The sequence below is a fragment of the Nelumbo lutea genome, chromosome 1 (genome assembly GCF_056320005.1).
Source record: "Nelumbo lutea isolate HS-2025 chromosome 1, American lotus-T2T, whole genome shotgun sequence".
In the NCBI taxonomy this organism is placed as follows: Eukaryota; Viridiplantae; Streptophyta; class Magnoliopsida; order Proteales; family Nelumbonaceae; genus Nelumbo; species Nelumbo lutea.
Window position 1 is genome coordinate 204359699 of NC_142684.1, and position 22514 is coordinate 204382212.

General features: G+C 37.3%; 1 protein-coding gene across 2 annotated transcripts; it reads left to right on the forward strand.

Annotated features, from left to right (window-relative positions):
• The first annotated feature begins 936 nt into the window (after nt 1–936).
• On the forward strand, nt 937–22077 carry LOC148880508 (protein ARABIDILLO 1-like). 2 transcript variants are annotated; one of them, XR_016104579.1, is made up of 13 exons: nt 937–3027; nt 3125–3283; nt 3362–3442; nt 3555–3686; nt 5657–5784; nt 6485–6572; nt 8320–8414; nt 17918–17981; nt 19771–19946; nt 20535–20756; nt 21062–21122; nt 21216–21300; nt 21447–22077. XR_016104579.1 is itself a non-coding variant. In XM_088962434.1 (12 exons), exons 1-12 carry the CDS (start codon nt 1678–1680, stop codon nt 21621–21623), a joined length of 2757 nt encoding a protein of 918 aa, XP_088818560.1. In that variant the 5' UTR covers nt 937–1677; the 3' UTR covers nt 21624–22077. The 2 variants fall into 2 exon arrangements, 1 of the variants encoding a protein (XP_088818560.1); XM_088962434.1 differs by lacking the exon at nt 21062–21122.
• Nucleotides 22078–22514: the final 437 nt, after the last annotated feature.

The window sequence follows — 22514 nt, forward strand, 5'->3', positions numbered from 1 at the left end:
TATTTTACATTAGACATGATACTACTATTCTTCATGTATTAAACAAATAAGTTCCTCAATATTTCTTCAACAAGAATAGTGTGATTTGTTACATCTTCCACATTATATGTATTCTTACATACAAACTCCACAAATTTCAATTTGAAGCAAAGATTTAGTTACCAAAATACTATCTTATTCTTTCCAATATTTGTCAAATTTACTTAACATAGACTCGCCATCTCCTTCAAGAAATCATCCAACCTTCAAAATTATAACAACTAAATGTTTGCAAAAGGTCTGAATTGGGTAAATGCCATTTTTTTCTTTAAACAAGACAAACGAGTAGAGGCAATGATTTTTCTCCAACAAATTTGATTCCAGTAAAATGCCATGTCAACAAGAAAAAGAAGGGTTTTATAAGTGCAGAGGTGGAAAGCACTTCTATGGTCAATAGTGGTGGATTGAACAACCAAAATTGCTGCAGTTCTGCTCCCCAACCCAAGAATTTATAGATTTGGAAGATGATCAAATGGCGAATGTAATTTCTTTACAAGATGGAGTCAACTCAAGTGGTGTAGTTTCTATTGAGGCACAAAAAATGGATAACATGAATAAGTGCATAAATGGGAAGTAAATCATAATCGGGTGGCTCTATTATCACCATAGCAAAGTTTCTCAGCTTTATTTTTTAATAAATAATTAATAAGTTGCTTTGGAAAATCCTGAATAATAATAGGGTTGCAGTTTGCTTGTTTTTTTTAACCCCCCAACCATTACATGGATTATAGGAATAAAAATCCTCCTTCTATCAAATATCAATGATCACCCACAGATGGGGAGGGGATATGCAAGGCATGCATTTGAGATTTTACTCCACTTCACATAATATCTTTTGCCACTCTGGGTTAGATAACTATTTGTATTTGTATTTGCTTGAGAAGTAAAATTAGTTTTGTTTTGAAAGATAAAGATTAAAACCCAAAATTAGCTGGTAACAACAGGAGAGGAGAGGCGTCCACGATTTTATAATCACAATCCATCCACACGCACGAAATTGGGAACAAGAATCCCAATTGCAACCGCCGGCTCCCCAGCCTCTCACACCTCATGGCGTAACTCCATGCCCGTCTGTGTCGCTACTACTCCTGTTCCTGTTTGGAGCATTACAAGAAAGGGGGAGAGGGGCAGATAATTGCTTTGAGGGTTTGGCTTTCGTCTCTCTCGTTACCACTCGGGCTTCAATTCTCTCCAATCCTTTCTCAGCTTCATCTCCCCTCTCCCTCTTTCCTCTCAACCCCATAAAACCCCGCGTTACGACACCTTGCCTCCTCCAGAATGGCGGAAACTGCTTATTGTTTTAGCTCGAAAGGTTAGGGTTTTAAGCAGGCATCAATGGGACTTAAGGAACCGGAGAGGTTGCTGCTGCTGCTGCTATCCGCCATTTATTTTTCTTCCACAAAAGGATATTAGAAATTAAGAGCGAAGATTTTCTGGATTCTGAATTTGCTCTCACTCGTGTATTCTACGGTGTGTGGGTCTACCCATACAACTTGTAAATTTGTTCGTCTTTGCAATTCAATTTCTTGCTCGAGGATTAGGGTTTTGTAGGTGCTAGGATTTTCCTTTTAGTGTCTTTTATTTTAGGTCAAATTGTTCTGGTAGGCTGTGTGAATTCATAGTTCGTTTGATTGAGAGATGAGTCGGAGAGTGAGGAGGAAGGGGGCACAATCAAAGGACAAAGAGAAGACAATTTTGCAGAGTTATTCCGAAATTTTCGATGGGCCTTCCAGCTTATTAGAGAAGGTGGAGGTCGATTGGACTAGCTTGCCTGATGATACCGTAGTTCAGTTGTTTTCTTGTCTGAATTATCGAGACCGCGCAAGTTTGTCTTCAACCTGTCGAACGTGGAGGGATTTGGGCTCCTCTCCTTGTTTATGGAATTCATTGGATCTTCGTGCTCATAAGTGTGATGCTGCCACTGCGGCTTCCCTTGCTTCTCGCTGTGCTAAGCTTCAGAAACTCCGGTTCCGGGGGGCTGAGTCTGCCAATGCAATAATGAATCTCCAGGCAAAGGGTCTGCGGGAAATTAGTGGCGATTTCTGCCGTGAGATTACTGATGCAACTCTCTCAGTGATGGCAGCAAGACACGAGGCACTTGAGAGCCTCCAGCTTGGTCCAGATGCTTGTGAGAGGATCAGTAGTGATGCTATCAAAGCAGTTGCTCTCTGTTGTCCTTTGTTGAAGAGGCTGCGGCTTTCGGGAATTCGGGATATCGATGCAGATGCCATTAATGCATTGGCAAGGCATTGTGGCCAATTGTCAGAGATTGGTTTCATGGACTGTACAAATTTAGACGAGGCAGCATTGGGGAATGTAGTGTCTCTTCGTTTCCTTTCTGTTGCGGGGATAAGAAATATGGAATGGAGTTCAGCATCACAAATTTGGAATAAACTGCCAAGCTTGACTGGTTTAGATGTTTCAAGAACCGATATTAGTGCAAGTGCTGTTTCAAGATTGTTGTCATCATCACAAAGCTTGAAGGTCATGTGCGCTCTGAACTGTCCTCTTATTGAAGATGGTACCTATACAGCATATAACCATAAAGGTAAGTTGTTACTTGCCCTTTTCAATGACATTTTCAAAGGAGTGGCTTCATTATTTGGCGACATTACAAACAAAGAGAGGACTGTATTTTCGGATTGGAGGATTTCAAAGAATGGGGATAAAAGCTTGAATGAGATTATGACTTGGCTTGAATGGATTCTATCGCATGCACTTCTACGTATTGCGGAGGTCAATCCACAGCTCTTGGATAGTTTTTGGCTCAGACAAGGGGCTGCACTTTTGCTCAGTTTAATCCAGAGTTCGCAAGAGGATGTTCAAGAAAGAGCTGCTACTGGACTTGCTACTTTTGTGGTGATTGATGATGAGAATGCTACTGTTGACTGTGGAAGAGCTGAAGCAGTCATGCGAGATGGTGGAATACATTTGCTTTTAGATCTTGCAAGATCTTGTCGGGAAGGTCTTCAGTCTGAAGCAGCAAAGGCAAGATTCTATTAATCTTGACCATTTTTGAGATCAATTTCCTGTATGTAATCATTGATGAATTGTTTTTACTGTTATGAACTTTTGAGAGGTACAGGCTATAGCAAACTTGTCTGTGAATGCAAAAGTAGCAAAAGCTGTAGCAGAAGAAGGAGGAATCAATATACTTGCTGATCTGGCAAGATCTATGAATAGATTAGTTGCTGAAGAGGCAGCTGGTGGACTTTGGAATCTATCTGTGGGAGAAGAGCACAAGGTTGTCTGTTATGCAACTTATTATGCAGTTATCCTCCTGTCCTGAAGTTTCTATTCATATTGATTTTCCTTTTTTCAGGGTGCCATCGCTGAAGCAGGAGGTGTAAAAGCTTTAGTGGATCTCATTTTTAAATGGCCCTCTGGCGGGGATGGAGTTCTTGTATGTTTCTTGCATATGATTGCCACATTTTGAAAAACTTTGTTTTATAAAGAGATGGGTGCTGCATTGTTATGGATGTAAGTTGAATTCATGCTTGTTTGCCCGATGCCAGGAGCGTGCTGCTGGTGCCTTAGCAAATTTAGCAGCTGATGACAAATGTAGCATGGAAGTTGCACTGGCAGGTGGTGTTCATGCCTTGGTGATGCTTGCTCGATCATGCAAGTTTGAGGGAGTGCAAGAGCAGGTAGAGCTGATCTGTTCCTACTGTTTGATGAGAAGTAGTCACTTTTTATATTTGTTGTATATGCATATGAACTGATTCTAATGCTCAATTGCTTTTATTTGGTTCTACTTTAGTAGTTATTGATTTCACTGGCCTAGGGTTTAGGATATTGTCCTTATATTGATTCTAGTCACTTGCATTATGATGATGAATCCAAGTACTTTAGAAGCAATGAGTTTGTGTGCTCAAGTTCCTGATGTCCTGGTAATTTCTTCTTATGCTCGATTTTGGTCATATTGGTTGAAAAAAAGAATAAAGTTGCAAACTTTAATCTTAAATCTCAAGATCTCCATGCATTTCTTGTTATGTTTATTTCTAAAAAATTATTTCATACTTTTCAAAGAAAAAAACAAATGCTTCATGTGCACAACTGCACGTATTGCTCCTTTTAATTGATAACCTATAAAAAAGGGTTGCCAACCGATACTGATAAAAAAAAGCCTGTCAATTGATTTCCTCTACTGGAAGCCATCTTGCTGCCTTTAATCTCTAGCAATCTACTCACAGTTGTTGGTTCATTGGTGTCCAAACTTGTTCCAAGTGATCCACTTTATATGGTTGGACATCTAGCACTAATTGGGGAGGCAATATACATACAAATGTTGGCCTATTGGTGGCCAAACTTGTTCCAAGTAATCCACTTTACTAGCCCAATCAACTTTCTGTGGAAAAGTGGAACCACCCAGAAGTGTCCATGTAGTGTTCAATGTCGTTTCCTACAAATATTGTGCTTGACATTGGTATACTAGGCACATGCAGGTATCGGAGTATCATAACTCAATTTAATCATATTAGGCAAAACAAACAAAGCCTTAGTGTGTGCCCTTGTTGATCCTTGATAACAACTTTCCCCTATGTTCATCCTCAGATTAGAGACATTCTAAAAAATTCCTTAGATTATTCAGATTGGCTCCTTCACAAAATAAGATTGTCATCTACAAATTGCAAATGGCTTACTACTACATAATTCCTCTCTACCCTCCATCCTCTAATCAAGTTATCCAAGTCAGCCAATCCTATCCTTTCTAGTTTTTCCACTCATCCATCTCAGCATATGCATTTCTACCACATTCATTTTCTGGACATGTTGTTTCTTGACTACCCAACACTTTGCTCCATGCATCATAGCTGGCCTTACAACTATTTTATAGAATTTTCCTTTTAATCCAATAGATGTTTGCCTATCACATAAAACTCCAGATGCATCCTTCCATTTTACCCATCCCGCCCTTGTTATGAATTATTGAACCAAGGTACCAAAAATGGGTCACATTGAGTTAGCTTTTGGTCCCTAATCCTAAGTGTACCCAGAGTTGCACTCCCATTATTATTAAATTTACGTGCCATATATTTTGTCCCACTTACTTTAAAACCTCTTGTTTCTAAGACATTTTCCATAAACTTAATTTTGCATTTAATCTTCCGTAGATTCATCAATTAAAACGATGTCATCAGCAAACATGTATCATGGGACATCCTCCTGAATGTGTTTAGTCAATTCATCCATGATCAATGCAAATAAAGAAGGGCAAGTTGTTGATCCTTGGTGAAGGCTCATCGTAACTGTTAAATCTGATGTCCCTCCCACATTGGTTGTTGCACCATCAATCATACATATCCTTAATTAGGTTTATATACTTATTTTGATCCCCTTTTCTTTTCCAAGTCTCTTCATTAATATCAAGTGCAAATATACAAAGATTATATTTTGAACGAGCACATATAAATCTCATTTCCAACAGTTCATTGGCCTTGAAAATAAGTCAATTTCTTTTTTCAATTTTTTTTTTGGGATTTTTCTCCTTATATTCCATTCTTATTTAGTCAATATAAAAATCAGGAGTTCAAGAACAAGGGCCATAATATCATATGCTAATGGCATAATTTATTCCTATTTGAGAATTAATGGTCTGTTACTCATCAATGTGTAGGCTGCTCGTGCATTAGCTAATTTGGCTGCACATGGAGATAGCAACAGTAATAATGCTGCAGTTGGACAAGAAGCAGGTGCACTTGAAGCACTGGTGCAGCTTACATGCTCTCACCACGAAGGTGTCAGGTAATTTAATTTCATTTCATAGTTAGTTTTGTTTGTGGAATTATTTTTGATCACTAACAAGATTAAAAGCATTTCGTTGCTAGAAATGTATCATGATATGTAACTCCTTCCAGTGCTGGTGCTGCGATGACAATTGACAAACGCCAATATGCTTTGTTTAACTAACACTGTGAATCATATTGCTCTTTGTGCCATCATAAGATATTGGTCTAACATAATTGGTAATGGCTACACAAATATTTTCTGCAATTTTGTTCTCATTCCCGTGTGTCCAAGAAATACTGCTTCACTCCCATGCATCCTTCACTAATTTGCATTCTTAGGTAGTTATTTTAATGCATTTGCTAATACTTTTGGTTATGGGTTTTTAATAAATGATGATCTGCATCTTACATGTTTTGGGTTTCTGAACACTTTCTACACAATTATTTTTTTTGATGGATCTTTTTACACAATTATTTATCTCACTATCTTAATTGAAATGTGGAAACATATAATGTACAAGCTTAGTATAAATTTTTTCAATCTGTCTTTTGAAATCTGGCCTACCTGTTTATAACACTGTTACATTATGGAATTTCAGTTGTTTACTCTAAACTAAATGTATTTTTAGTTTTTTACTTGGTCTTCCTGGACCAAATATTGCCTTCCTTTGTCAATGTTTTCTTATTACACACTGTTGTATTTACATATGAATCAGGCAAGAGGCTGCTGGTGCTTTGTGGAATTTATCATTTGACGACAGAAACCGAGAAGCAATTGCTGCAGCTGGTGGTGTTGAGGCTTTGGTAGATATCTATATCCTTGTTATCTGAGCCAGACTATCCATTGTACTAAAAAAATTGTTTATTATACATTCTTTCATATGCATATTTGATGTCTCATCATCCAGAAAAGGAAAATTAAGTAGATATCTTGCTATATTAGCCTTGGTTACATTGCATCAATAACATATCTGCAGATGCATAATCTTCTAACAGCACAACTTTTAACTATAGAATCTATATGTCAATTCATTAGCCAACTGATGGACCTAAGTGAGCAAGATGGCATGGATTCTATGAACACAACAGGAATCTTTCTTAATATTTATCTCATTTTTTTTGATAAGTAAAGAATCATATTCCATTAATTCAAAGAATGGTTACATGAGAATCCCCTTAGAGAGGCGCGAGGTGCTGCCTCTCCATACAGAAAACACAAAAACTACATCAAAAAGTGCATGACTGTTAAAAAACACAAATTACAGTTGCACCCCGAACAATGTTTCCCTGTTTGTCCCTTGTTTTGCCAAGACATCAGCAAATTCATTAGCTGATCTCCCAACCCACTGTACTGTTGCAGACATATTTCTTGTCAGCCATTTGAATTTCTTTATCTCATTCTTGTAGTCCCACGTGACATCCCCCGGATTATTTAACCAGTTCACCACTGTCTTAGAGTCCCCTTCAACTAGAAGCTGCTCCACATCCGTTTGTTTTGCAAGAACTATTCCTTGTATTGCAACTAACAACTCTGCCCGAATAGAGTTCCCAACACCTGAAGGGCCAGAGTATAGTAAGACAGCCTCTCCAGCCTCATTCCTCAGTACACCTCCCAACCCAGAGGGACCTGGGTTGCCCTGGCTACTCCCATCAAAATTCAGCTTCAAAGAACCGTGAGGAGGGGGGACCCAGCTTATCATTACCTTTACCTTGGAGGAGGAGCAGCTTCCTACTGATAACCAATCCCTCCCAACAGTCAGTAAAGGAGAAATGATCAAACAAGTCCAGAGTCTTTAACCAATGTATTGCCCTATCCATAATGCAGCCCTTCAAAGCCTGGCTGCTCCTCCCCTTTTCCTGGAAGATCCTGGCATTCCTTTCTTCCCAAATTGTCCATAACAGTTTGATATTTATCTCTTTTTAACTATCAAATATTATGTGTTGCTGAGTCTCCTTTAACAATGATTTGAAAGGACAATGGACTTTGAGATCTTTAGACCTTTAAGGAGGAAAAAGAAAACTGTCTCTATTCAAACCACCATAGCTTATTATCAGGCACAGAAAGATGTTTTAATATTTGTGCAAATGTTGCCAATCCTCATAGGCTTGAGATGCCCTGAGAATCTAGCATAGCAAAAGTTGCACTTAGATGAATTTGTAGGAAAGAAGACCAAGAAGTGGTAGAGGTTTCTATTTTTCACATGAAGGTACAATTTCAATGCCTGCTCCCACCTATTGATATGCTGTTATACCCTTGAATTTCTGGTGACAGCCAAAAGGAAGCTGAGCTGTTCGTCATACATATTAGGTGCAAAATTGGTTTTCCTATTTAGCTTATATAGGAAGGAGCCATTACTTGGTGTCATGGTAAAATCTCAGGCTGGCAAGCATGAAAATATGGATTCAAGTCTGAAGGTGGCCATTTTGTGCAAAAAAGAAATGCAATGGCTTTTTTTTTTATTTTCTTTTTCAGAAATGGTTGTTGTAGAACATAGTCTATGAATAACTTTCCTATATGTACAATTGAAGATTGATTCTCAATTTTGTTTAGGTTTCTCTTGCACAAACTTGCTCAAATGCTTCTCAAGGTCTACAAGAAAGGGCTGCTGGTGCTTTGTGGGGATTGTCAGTATCTGAAGCTAATAGGTAAGGCCAAAAAATTGTAATTAGTCATTGGGTTATGTATCTTTCTTACACATTTGTAATCAGAGAACTCATTTTTCCTGTATACCACAGTGGTATGCTGTTGATTGAGGTGTGCACTATTTTTCTCATTGTAGGTCTCTTTTTAGTGTTATACTGAACATGCATGATTAACAATGCTCACTGCTCGTCTCTCACCATGTTGTTTGAAGCTCTTTCTCATTCTCACTTCATTCATGCACTAGCAAGATCCATTGGGAACCCTCAGTGTTTTAAAAGCGAAAGGCGCACAAAAAGCGACAGGTTCCAAATGCGCCTGAGGCGCAAGGCGCAAGGCGCAAGGCGAGGCCTTGCCGCACACACCTTTTTAAGAAAGGCGCACAAAATAAAAAAGAACTAAAAAAATAGAAAAAATAGAAAAAATGTAGAAATTCTAAGAAATCAGGAAAATATAAAAAAAGTTAATTACTTAATTATTAGCTCAATTGGTTAGAATTCGATACTTAGATTTTTAGGCATTACTCATTTAGAGGTAATGTAATCAGCTTATCAGAAATCTGAAGTTAATGAATCAGGAAAATTTGCAAATATGCAATCATCAATGATCAATCTTGAATCTACAGAAATAAAAATTAGAGATAAATTCATAAACTGATGAAGTATGAAATCAGCAATGGTTCAATATAAAAATTAAGAAATCAGCATGATTAAATATAAAAGAATTATAGAATATGCAAATGCGATCAGCATTAAATAAAAAAGAATTGAAGAATATGAAATCACCAATGATTCAATTGGTTAATCAGGAAAATATGCAATATGTAGTTAAGTACAGAATTAAGAAATCAGCAGTAATGATGTTAACACTTAAAAGAATTAAAGAATATGAGTATATGACAATATGAGCACAACCTATGGTTTTATACAAACATTAGATAATCAGCATTAATGAAGTTAACACTTAAAAGACACTTACCTCTTGGTATCAGTATCCTCTCCATGGCTCACACCGTTACACTCACACGTAACAAAATCAATATAAAAATTAATCATCGCAACGTATATTTCAAAAAACAAGCTATATATTAAGTATTTAAATATGCAATATCAATTTTCTAATATATAAAAAAAAAGGTTCTTTCATCAATCATCATTCCAGCATTGCATAACCTATACAAAAAGCAAGTTTATTGCCTATACAAAATCTCAAAATCATATATTCTCATATGTCCATTGACTCCATTCATCCATTCTTGATTCTTTTTTCCTCAAGATTCCAGCATTCATTCTTCCTCATCGTTTCCCTCTTCTTCATTTGGAAATTCCATATCATCTTCATACTCATCAGATTTTGACAAGCGACGTGGAGGAAGGAAAATCTTGATTAAATTAATTTAACAAGATATGAGGTATTTATACATGAGTTACAACTGTTATAATAGAGTGCTACATGTGGCAAGTGGGACAACTGTCATAACTAACATCGTTATCCCAACACCCCCCCTTCAAAGTGGAGCATCTTTGATGCCCAACTTGAATAAATGAGTGTGGAAGCGATCGATGGAGATGGCCTTGGTGAATAGATTGGCCGGTTGAGAAATGCTTGACACGTGAGCAGTGAGTAGGTCTCCACGTTGGATTAGATCACGAGCAAAGTGGCAATCAATTTCTATGTGTTTTGTACGTTTATGGAAGACCGGGTTTGCTGCAATGTGGAGAGTTGCTTTACTATCACAATGGAGGGTTGGAGGCTCGGTGAGTATGATAGTGAGCTCAGCAAGTATTCTCCGTAGCCAGACTAGTTCAGAGGAGGCAGCAGCCATGGCCCTGTATTTGGCTTCAGTTGAGGAGCGGGAAACCGTGTGTTGCTTCTTAGTTTTCCATGAAAGAGGTGAGTCTCCAAGCAGGGTGAGGTATCCCGTGGTAGAATGACGGGTAAGAGGGCAACTGGCCTAGTCTGAGTCACAGAAGCCATGCAACTGAATGGTGCTCGTGGCAGAGAAGAAGATGCCAGTAGAGATGGTGCCTTTGATGTAACGGACCACTCGGAGAGCAGCATTAAAGTGTTCTTGGCGAGGATCATGCATGAACTGGCTTAGGTAATTAATAGCAAAACAAAGATCCGGGTGAGATGCTGTGAGGTATACAAGGCGACCTACAAGACGACGAAATTGTGCCGGATCAGAGCATGGGGGGCTGGAATCATCAACAAAGTGATTTTGTTGCTCCATTGGAGTTAAACATGGTTTGCAATCTTGAAGCCCTGTGTCATGCACAATGTCTAGAGCATATTTGTGCTGACTGAAGAAAATGCCAGATGTAGAGTGAGTTACTTCAAGGCCTAAGAAGAACCGTAACAACTTGAGATCCTTGATGCCAAATTGTTCATCAATGTGCTTCTTGAGAGATGTGATCCGAGCCTGGTCATCACCAGTGATGATGACATCATCCACATACACAAGTACAACCACACATGAGGAGTTGGAGCAGTTAGTGGAAGATTGCTGGAACCCCAAGGATGTAAGGGCGTGAGTGAATTTTGCAAACCACATGCGGGAAGCTTGCTTGAGACCATATAAAGATTTTTGAAGTTTGCAAACATATTTTGGCTCTGGAGTCTCAAAACACTGTGGAATTGTCATGTAGACCTCTTCATGGTGGTCTCCATGTAGGAAGGCATTATTGACATCTAATTGGTGAAGGCCCCAACCTTTGATGGCGGCTACAACAAGGAGACAGTGAACAATAGCTAATTTGGCAACTAGAGTAAAGGTGTCATGGTAATCAAGACTTTCAATTTGTGTATTGCCTTCTGCAACAAGTCGTGCCTTGAAGCACTTAATGGAGCCATTTGCTTTGTATTTAATTTTGTAGACCCACTTGGAGCCAATGGGATGTTTGCCGGGGGGTAGGGGTACAACTGTCCAAGTATTATTTCTTTCAAGAGCAGAAATTTCATCTGTCATAGCTTGTCGCCAGTGGGAATCTCGGGCAGCTTGTGTATAGGTTTTGGGTTCAACTTCTAAGGCAGCATGGTTGGATTGTGAGAGTGAAGAGGGTAGTTGGTAAATGTAGTCATTGAGGTGAGCAGGGATGGGGGTTTGGCGATGGGGTCGTTGAGAATGAGTGATGGGTGGAACTGAAGAGGGGGCTGAAGTAATGGGTTGAGTCACATCAATGGTAGTGGGCTGAGTAGCAATGGTGTGTGTGTGTGTGTTCATTAGACGGGGCAGATGTATGTGGATAATCACAGTCATCAGAGGGATGTGGAGGAAATGGAACCACTGTTGATGATTTAGTTACAGGTGATGGGGCATCATCAAAAGGAAACCGATCTTCATAGAATACAACATCTCGGCTTGTGAAGATGCATTGGGTTTCGAGGCTGTAAACCCGATAGCCTTTTTTGCCATGTGGGTAGCCCACAAATATACAAGGTTCAGCCCAGACAGCAAATTTGTCCAAGGGTCGGGGAATGACTTGAACATGGCATAGGCAACCGAATGCCTTCAAATGGTCATAAGAAGGTGGTTGATGAAATAACATTTCATAAGGAGAAACATTTGATAGTAAGGGTGTGGGCAGCAAATTGATTATGTGGACTGCAGTGAGTAGATCTTCATTCTTCAAGCCTTTTAAACAAGGCTGGCTGAAATAAATGTGTCACCCATTCATTCTTCATTTCCATAATCTTCTTCCTCATCTTCTTCATTTGGAAGTTCAACTTCATCATCCTCCTCCTCATCAATATTATAGTCTCCCAAGGCCTCTTCCGATTCTTCTTCCTCAATCTCTTCATCTTCCAAATGAAGTTGAGAACTTGAACCCCCTCTAGACACTTGCATTGGCTGATGTTGCTGCTCTTGCATGAGAAGTTGAAGCTACACTTGAACCTCTATTTTTTGTGCTCCTTATTGGCTGTTCGACTCCCGAAGCAAGAGCCATATCTCCCCATGTTAAAGAATCATCGTCGAATACCAAATCGCTTTCAGATCCACCATCTTCATGTGCCATCTCCTCTAATAACCGTTCGTTACTTTCACGTGAATCAAAGTTTTCTTTAAGCAATTGGTTGAACTTAATGAATACTAAGTCATTCAAGCGCTTTTGATCTAATCGATTCCTTTTTTTTTGGTATGAATTTGCATAAATTCATAAAATATAAGATTGATTAATAAAATTAAAGTTTAAAACTAAACGTATCAACATGTAATGGATTATAAAATATAAAAAATATAATGTTAAAATCTTAAGTATAGTTTTAATTACATGCTCAAATACGCTCCAATTTCTTTCACATCTAGATGCACTGCATGTCAAACTAAGAACTTTAATTGCAATCTGTTGTAAATTTGGAACTGAAACACCATATGAAACCCACCAATCAGCTGTAAAAAATTAAATAATAACAAAATATTAATTAAAATTTTATTAAACAAATAAAAAATGCTAAATAATTAAATAAACAAACTATTAAGTCAATGTTACTTACCCGGTGCTTTTACCTTTTTTTGCCAAATAGCCATATCAAGACCAAAAACACCCTCTGCATTTTTATATTTGCTTATCTCATCAGTGATTGCGTTGATCTTGTTTTTGTCCTTCTCAAACAATTCAATTACTTTATAGAGCCCAGTGATGATTTCTTCATCTGAATCAATCCTTTCATCATTGTCATAGTAAAACTCTGGATTTAAATAGAAGCCTGCTGCGTGCAATGGTTGGTGGAGTTGACACTCCCACCTCTTATCAGTGATTTTAAAAATGTGCTTATATTTTTCCTCATTTCCACTAAATGCACTTGCAATGGCTTCCTTTGCCCTATCCATGGCTTCATAAATGTAACCTATTGAAGGCTTGTTCCCATGGTCTACCAATCTCAAGACCCGCACAAGTGGACTACACACTTTAGGTGTGAAGATGATGTTGTTCCAAAAAGTGGGCATCATCATTGTCTCCCCTACCCTTTTCCCCTTTATTTCTTTTACCCACTTACTTTCATTCTAATCCTTTGAATTAAAAAGATCTCTCAAGTTCTATTTATAAATGCTTTGTTGAGTGAGAAAGGAAGTGGCAAAGTGGGTCTTTGCTGGCCAGAGTAATTCTCTCTGGTTTGTTTTCTTCCTCATTAAATTTAACAAGCCCAGATGATTATAAATATATCCTGTTAGTGCAATAGCCCTTTCAATTGTTTTCCTTACAACCGACAACATTCTAATATCTTCCAAATCAAATCCAAACAGTGGGCAGCACATGGGGTACAAGTTAGATGAGGATGTTTTGCCGTAAAAAAATTTCCCTAAAAGGCAAATAGCATAATAAAATAGTCAAACATGTTTAAATTGAAAAGTTAAAGACTACAAAAAATAACTATCAAATAACAATAAAGAAATTATAAAAAGTAAAAAAAAATTACTAGCTAAAACATAGTTTGAAGCATTGTCTGTGATCACTTGAAGAACATTCTTTGCCCCTTTTTTCTCCACCATCTTGTCAAGTAATAAAAACAACCTTTCAGCTGTTTTCACCTCATTTGAAGCAAGCATCAATACTTTCAATAAACATGGTCCCACCACGATGATGGACCAAAAAGTTTGAGGGTCCTATATTTTCTGTCTGTCCACCCATTAGACATTAAAGAACAGTCCCATTTTTCCCACGCCTCCTTGTGGTGTTGCAGTAATGTCTTTGTGTGTTCCACTTCTTTTTTCAAAAGAGGATTTCACATCTCATAATAACTTGGGACTTTGTATCCCGACCCATATTGTCTAATTGCCTCTGCCATTGCTTCAAAACTTTTTAAAGGAATACCTACTTGATAGAACCATATAGCAATGTGTATATAAAGTTGTTCTCTTGCCTCTTTGTTATATGCATCGCTAATGGTTGTTTGCATCAATTTTTTCTGCTCTCTTCTCATTTCCACAACTTGTTCTAGGTTAGGTGTAGAAATAAATCTATCCATGGGGCCCCTTTGTCGTTTTATGGGTGGTGGCATGCTGGCTTTAGAACATGGTTCCTTAAACCCCGACCCTGAAGACCTAGTATTTGAAGATGCACTTACACTACCACTATGCTTCACACCAGATTTCCCTTGGCCATTAACTCCAAGTATGTGAACTTCATCTCCCAAAACATCTTCGTCTTCGATCATGTTCTCAAAGTCATCAAAATCTACAGTGCGACCACTCTCTTCTTCCCCACTCATGCTTTCTTTCATAGGTTTTTTTTTTTTGTTCATATAAGCCAAGATCTCTTCCCCAACACTTTTAGGACATTTAGTATAAGCTTTTGTGTTCCTCCTACCACCAACAATGTGTTTCTTGTCTCTATAAATTCCTCCATTAGTAACTTTTCCACAGAAATTACATGTCACTGCATTGGTGTTCTTGGAATCTTGCAAGTGACAATATTTCCAAGTTGGATCCCTTCTATTTCCTTGAGTTCCTTGGCTTTCTTCTTGACTAGCACCCATATCAGCCATTTTCTTATTAAATATTGACGGAAGCAGTGAAGCACCTTAACCTTAAATCAATAAATCCATGAAAAAAATTAAATTAACATAACTATTAAGTTACGAGTATAATTATATTGAAAATATAAAAAAATAACTAAACACAGATACAACAGACCTATAGAAAATTAGTGTATTTACCTGAACCGAATGTGATGTGAATCCCCGATACTTCAAGACCACACCACGGTAAAACCTATTATGAGTCTAATACAGAATCAATGTTTTAGTATAAAAATTAGAGAAAAAAAAGAATAAAATTAGTATCAAAAAGAAAAAAATAATGTGTAAAATGATAAAATCATTGGAAAAAAGAAAGAAAAATAAATGGAACTTGAACCACTGTTTTTGGTGTAAAACTGATGAAGAATACAGTGGAAAGAAAAAAGAACACTAAGATAGAAATAAAGAAAATAAGGGGGAAGAAGAAGAAAAGGGCTGGAGCCATGGAGGCCCTGTTTTCAGTGCAAATAGCAAACCAATGGAACTGTGGAAGAATAAAAAAATAAAGGGGTGGAGCCCCTGTTTTCAGTGGAAGAAGGGGCAAGGCCCCTGTTTTTAGCGAAAAACAGTGAAGAAAGAAAGAAAGAAAGAAAGAAAGAAAGAAAGAGGAAGAAGAATCTATCAAAAAAAAAAAAACAGAAAGAGGAAGAAGGAGCGGAGCCCCTGTTCAGTGCAAAACAGTGAATAAAAAAAATAGAAAGGAAGAAAGAAAGAGGAAGAAGGGGTGGGGCGGAGCCCCTGTTTTCGGTGCAAAACAGTGAAGAATGAAAAAAAAGTAAGAAAGAAAGGGGAAGAAGAAGAAGGGGCAGAGCCCCTATTTCTGGTGCAAAACTGTGAAGAAAAAAAAAGAAATAAAGGGTAGGAAGAAGGGGCAGAGACGCTGTTTTCAGTGCAAAACAGTGAAGAAAAAATAGAAAGAACAAAAGAGGAAGAAGAAGGGCCGGAACCCCTGTTTTTAGTGCAAAACAGTGAAAAAGAAAAAAAAAATATAAAGGAAGAAAGAAAGAGGAAGAAGAAGAAGAAGGGGCGGAGCCCTTGTTTTCGGTGCAAAAACAGTGAAGAATGAAAGAAAGAAAGAAAGAAAGAAAGAAAAAAAGAAGGGGCCGAGAAAGAAAGAAAGAAGAAGAAGTTACCGATTTTTGATTGAATGTACCACTGGTAGATTGAAAAATGGATTGAATCTGGATTTTGGGCCCGGATGATCAAGAAGGTTTGTGCATGGAGCCTTGGATTAGAGTTCGATGATCAGACTTCTTTTGCTTTTTTGGGAAGTTTTGATTCATTTCCTATTATTTTTTTATTATTTTACTATATGGTATGCAACAAGTTTAAAAGAATAGAATAAAAATAACTTTTATACATGATAATAACTATCTATAAACTAAACCATAGAGAATTAAACAAAAAAAATTGAATACATGCATAAGGTGCTTGCCTGGGCCGCCTGGCGCCTAGCCTGAGGCGCTCGCCTAGGCTTAGAGGCGAGCGCCTTCTTGAAGGGCATGTGCCTGGACCTGAGTGAGGTGCAAAACCTGAAATGCACCTCACCTCTACGCCTAGGCACACCTAAGGCACGACTTTTAAAACATTGGGTTTGCTTTAAGGGCCTTTCTAGGGTTGATCTCAGTGATTTAAAAGGCGCACCTCAAAGGCGCAATTTGGTATGCGCCTCGCCCAGGTCCTAGGCACACCCCTTTCAAAAGGCGCACCCCGGGCGTGCTCCTTTTTAAAATTGTGTTTTTTGCTTTTTTTGAGTCTAACGGCTAGGAGTCCCCAGACCCTCGACCACGCCTCTCGAGGCAAGCCTGAACAAGTCTATGTTAGGGTTTGAAATTCTTATTTCTCACATAAACAATAATGATTTTATAACTTTCATTGCCTTTTTGAATGAATGAAATATCTTCTTAAAGGCAATGGAAGTTATAAAATCATTATTTTTTATGTGAGAAATAAGAATTTCAAACCCTAACATAGACTTGTTCAGGCTTGACTCGAGGAGCGTGGTACAAAAGCGGCTCATAGAATCAAGAATGCAATATGTTTTACATCACATTAGCTACTTGAAGCAATGCAATTAAGGGAAAAAAGAGATTGTGGGTTTTACATGCTTGAAAATGCTTTATATGTTTGCTTTTATTTTTAAATTTTCATTTAAATATGCTTTACATGTTATGTTTTTGTATTTTAATTTTAGATAATAGTTTTTTTTAAAACATTTATTTTAAAATTTAAGTTTATATTTTTTTATTAACATTATGCTTAATATTTTTTGATTTTTTTTTTAAATTTTGGCATTTCTTTTGAATTTTCTAACTTTTTTTTTGTAGTTTTGCACCTTGCGCTTTTTTTGCACTTTGCGCTTTTAAAACATTGGGTGATCTCATAGGATAAGGAATGCAACTATGCAAGATGTTTAATACACACTAGCTACTTTTTTTTTTTTTTTTGAAATAAAAAATGTCACACTGGCTACTTGAAGTAATGCAACTAGAAGACAAATAAATAGATTGGAAGTTTGACATGTTTGATTATCAAATTCTCGAAGCACTATAAGCACTTGGCTACATATGTCTGCTTTAACTTCTGTGGTCACTTTGAGTATGTTATGTTTATGTATTTTAATTTTAGCCAATGGGAATTTCAAAACATTTAACTATTTTAATGTTCAAGTTTATATATATTTTTTTATGTATCACTTTTTAATTTTGTTTTTATTTTATGGATTTTTTTTTCAAAAATTTGCACCTTTCTTAAGAAGGGTTTATTCCTTGTGCCTCGAGTACTTAAAAGCCCTTGCATTTTTCTTGTGCCTTGTGCTTTTAAAGCACCGGCTCCAACAACTTTCTCATCATTTTCTATTATATTATTAGCATAGCCGGCCATAGTTTCATGTTATGATATCTTTACCTATTAAATGTGCTGTTAAATTTGTTAGGAAGAGTTAATTTGTGACGTTCCTAATATTGTTCTCAATTTTCTTCTTAAACAGCATTGCCATTGGACGAGAAGGTGGTGTTGCACCTCTAATAGCGCTGGCACGCTCAGAAGCTGAAGTAAGTATTGAACCTTGGGTCGATATCCTATGTTCAGAATTGTTTTTATATATTTTTGTTTTTTGTCTTCCTTTGTTTTTAGACTATATATTTGCAAAAAATTTGAGTCATTCATCCAGAAAACATGCATTCTTTTCATAGAAAGGCATTCTCTAGTCCCTCCTTATTTTACATAACAAAATGCATGGAAAGTGCTTTTCCTGAAATAATGCACATGTTCTGGAAAGTGACTTACGACTCCAATTCCCTGTTTCTACTCATTGATATGCAAACAGAATGCATTATTTTTAAGAAAAAAAAAGTTTTTTTCCTACTTATTTTACATAATAAGAATGCTTGGGGAGTACTTAGAGGTCAAGGATTCAAAATTAGTGTTTTCTGTTAAAACTTAAGGCCATATGCTATTCATATGTTGGCTATAATTTTTAGCTGACGTATAAAACACATCCACATGATTTATATGCAACAATCTTCTGCATATAATTAAGGAAAGTCACCTCCCAAGTGACTTAGTCATGCATTGGGTTTAACCTCGGAGATAATCAGAGGCATTACTGTTGACATGATTATTAGATTCTTGGATGTTATTGTGGGTTACCAATATTTGCTCTTACAGATACAAGATTTCATTGGAGTCAAAATCCCTCTAGTGAAACCACAGTCAAACTTGATTCCCCTCGTCGGAACCATGGTTAAACATGGTATTAGTGGGTATTCCTTATCCTTAGGTAATTTAGCATCAGGTTTAAGGTTTCCAATCACTAATGGTCGCTATTCTTTATATTCATAGCTGGGATCCAGGTGACGTTAATCCTACTTACGGTTGTGCCCCATGGAAAGGTATCCAAAGTGCCAAATCATATATATATATATATATATATATATATATATATATATATATTTTTAAATGAATAGATATAAAATTGGGGATGGTATGAGGGTAAGGTTTTTGGATGACCTCTGGTTTGATGAAAATAGGTTGAAAGCGGTTTACCCTGTTTTATTTGATTTAGCTGTCAACAAGGAAGCTTGGGCGACTTTTTAAAATGGTATAGCAGTGTGGTCTCCTTCTTTCAGGAGGAACTTAAACAACTGGGAGGTGGAGCAACTGACTGATCTGCTACAAAAGCTCTGCAGTTTTATCTCAAACAGATAAGGGAAAGTCGACAAAAGAGAATGGAGATGGTGTAAGGATGGCAGGTTTTCAGTTAAGTCTTTCTGTAGTAGTTTGGTGGAGATGGGGGAAAAGTAGTTTCCCTTGGAAAAGTGTTTGGTATAAAGCTGCTCCAAACAGCAGTTTTATTGTTTAGAAAATGATGCATGGGTCTGTTTTATTCCTTTTGTAATAAGAGCAGTGATTTTTTGAGTTCCTGAGAAGTTAGTAGTTAATATGGTCTTGGATTTTTTTTTCGTTTTTTTTTTGTCTCAGTGATTCATTATCCCTTTTTTTGATTTTAATAAGGGTGACAATTCCTGACTTGATCCATGCATCCTCCTCATTAACTTAGTGGTTTGTATAAGAATTTAAGAATTTATAATGGGTGGTGGGTAACACCGTACACCATTAGACGACCTCTGTCCTCTTTCACTTATGGTGGGTGGGTGTGGGTTGGGTAGGTTTAGTGGATGGGTCACCCCTATTTAGGTTTTCCATGCAGATGGGTGTTAAATGGCTGGTTTGTAGCCCAAACCACATCTCTTCAATTGCGACTTGTAACACACTGCCTGCCGGAGGTGAGAAGATTTAATATTATGGACTTTTAAATTTTTGGTGTTTGTTCTTTTGCAGGATGTCCATGAGACTGCAGCAGGGGCATTATGGAATCTTGCTTTCAATCCAGGAAATGCTCTACGTATAGTTGAGGAAGGGGGAGTTCCAGCCCTTGTTAATCTTTGTTCATCATCAGCTTCAAAAATGGCACGATTCATGGCGGCACTTGCATTGGCTTACATGTTTGATGGAAGGTAAATGATCATCTTTGGTCATCAATCATGCAAGAAGATTGTTTCGTAAGTATCAGACTTTGACATGTGGTAGAGTGTATGTCAGGACCCATCATATACCCATAATTGTCAAGGCGACAAGGCGCCCTTTGAGGTTCGCCTTGCCTAACTGCCAAGCAGTTTTGTACTATGTATTGTAAAATAATTTTTTATTCTTTATTTTTTGACATTATAATTATAAAATAGGCACTATTAAACTAAAATATTCATCTTGTGTGTTTATATACTAATTTCTTCTTATTATTTTCTTATTTGTTAGGATTTAATCAATACAAACATTGCTAAATGCTGTATTGAACCCTCAAAGACATTAAAATTTGAACCAATAAGGAAGAACTTAAAATTGTCTAATCAACTACTACTACTATGAAAATTATGAATTATTATTAAGGAGATATGGCTACTCGCCTTGGTGCCTTGAAAAGTATGCATATACCTTCCATTAGGTATTCCAAATTTGCATCGGTAAATGTTGCTGAATAAGTCTATTTGTTTCATGTTGGTGTAATGGCCTCAATATGGTCTGGATTGTGTGGATCTTTTGTACAGAATGGATGAAGTTGCCTTGATTGGGTCATCGTCTGAAGGTAGTTCGAAGAGTATAAGCTTAGATGGTGCTAGAAGGATGGCATTGAAGAATATTGAAACTTTTGTGCGTACATTTTCTGATCAACAAACCTTTTATGCTGCGGCTGCTTCATCTGCCCCTGCATCCTTGGCCCAAGTTGCTGAAGCAGCACGTATACAAGAAGCAGGACATCTGAGATGCAGGTTTTTTATTTTTGTTTTATGCTTTCTTATAAATGTTTTCAATTCATTTGTCTGCATTTGTCTTCTTGTGATTATGTGTGTATGGTGGTAACTGGGGTGGTTACATTTTGTCTGGAAAGGCAACCAATTTAAACTGTTTTACCTGGTTAAATTGTCACATGCTATTCCCATTTGTTCTACAATTGTTTTTTTTTTTTTTTTTTCTGTAAAAGTTGTCTAGTCCTTGTTAAAGTTAATTAGCTGATTAATATGTTAATCTACTTGTTGTTTTGTGTATGCATGTGCTTTCGTAACCATATGCGAAGGTAAATATATCCTTTGTTGATGAATGCTTCTTTAACTAGGAAAAGAAAAGAAGAATCGAAGGTCAATTTTAACATCCACTTGTAATATACTAACCATTTTATTCTGTCAATGCCGTTTTCTTTAGTTTAATTTAATTAACTTTTTTCCCCTCAGTGGAGCTGAGATTGGACGTTTTGTTGCCATGCTTCGTAATCCTTCTTCTATCCTTAAGGCATGTGCATCTTTTGCTCTTCTCCAGGTAAACAGAGAATTTGACATCCAGTGACCTTGCTTTATATTTAATTTTCTCAGTTATATGTACCGGTACTTGTTGGAGTGGATATTCTACGATTCTGAAGAGATGATAAACTCGTTCGCTTTAATGGATTTTCCCTTTTATTGCAGTTTACCATTCCAGGCGGCAGGCATGCAATGCACCATGCAAGCCTCTTGCAGAAGGCAGGTGCAGCGCGGGTACTACGTGCTGCTGCTGCAGCAGCCACAGCTCCCATTGAAGCCAAAATCTTTGCGAGAATTGTACTTCGAAATCTTGAGCACCACCATGTGGAGGCTTCCATTTAAAGATTGACTGGGTAGATGGAAAAATTTTCAACCTCACTCATCGATGGAGGTCAAGCTCGATCGTGTATTGTCGTAGCGTTCTGCTCTTGGTGACCTTAGTGCTGCAGAATATGTTCTGCCCCATGTAGAACTAAAACAGTCAAGAACTGAAGCATGGTGTCCTCTCAATTGGATTTCTCTCTGGACAACAGTTTGTGCTCAATGGAACATGTCTCTTTAGAAACGGTAAAGAAGGGTGGTGGTTAGGTCTTTTCTTTCTTTTTCTTTTTTTTTTCTTTTTAAATTCTGAGCTATTTTTGGTGGTTTGGTTTGGTGTGGATGTGATTTTAGTTTTCTTTTTCTTTGCATGTACCCAAGTACCGGGTGGCGTTAGTTTTTTTTTTTTGCATTTCTGTATTCATTGTGACAATGTGGTCTAACATAATTATAAGATAGAAAGCTATTTGAGACTTAAGATGTTGGTAGAAAAATTACCATTATCAGTCAAGATTGGTTTATTTATTTATTTCTTTTTTGTTTCGTAAACAGAGGAATGACAGGTGGACTGGCCAAATTGGAATGGTTCCATCATACCCATCATAAATGTGATAGAAACTTGTGTCTCAAATCCAGTCATCCAGATGCCTGGGCTATTTCAAAAAAAAAAAAAAAAAAACGTAAAATTCCCGATTAGTATGCCACAGTTCGGTCACTACCTAAATTTTAAAAAACGTAAAATTCCCGATTAGTATGCCACAGTTAGGTCACTACCTAAATTTTCAAAATGTGTCAATCTAGTACTTGTCATTGACCAGCCGTTAAGTGGCATTTGAAAAGACACAAATATCCTTTGAATGTTATCTAATTTTTTTTATCAACTATTAAATAAAGTCATAAATCTTTGCTTCTTTG

Bases quoted from the DNA above. Each gene is read 5' to 3' on its own strand.
- LOC148880508 (XM_088962434.1), top strand. From the start codon at position 1,678: ATGAGTCGGAGAGTGAGGAGGAAGGGGGCACAATCAAAGGACAAAGAG. The intron at 3,028-3,124 runs GCAAGATTCTAT...TGAGAGGTACAG, and splicing joins TTCAGTCTGAAGCAGCAAAG to GCTATAGCAAACTTGTCTGT. The intron at 3,687-5,656 runs GTAGAGCTGATC...ATCAATGTGTAG, and splicing joins TTGAGGGAGTGCAAGAGCAG to GCTGCTCGTGCATTAGCTAA.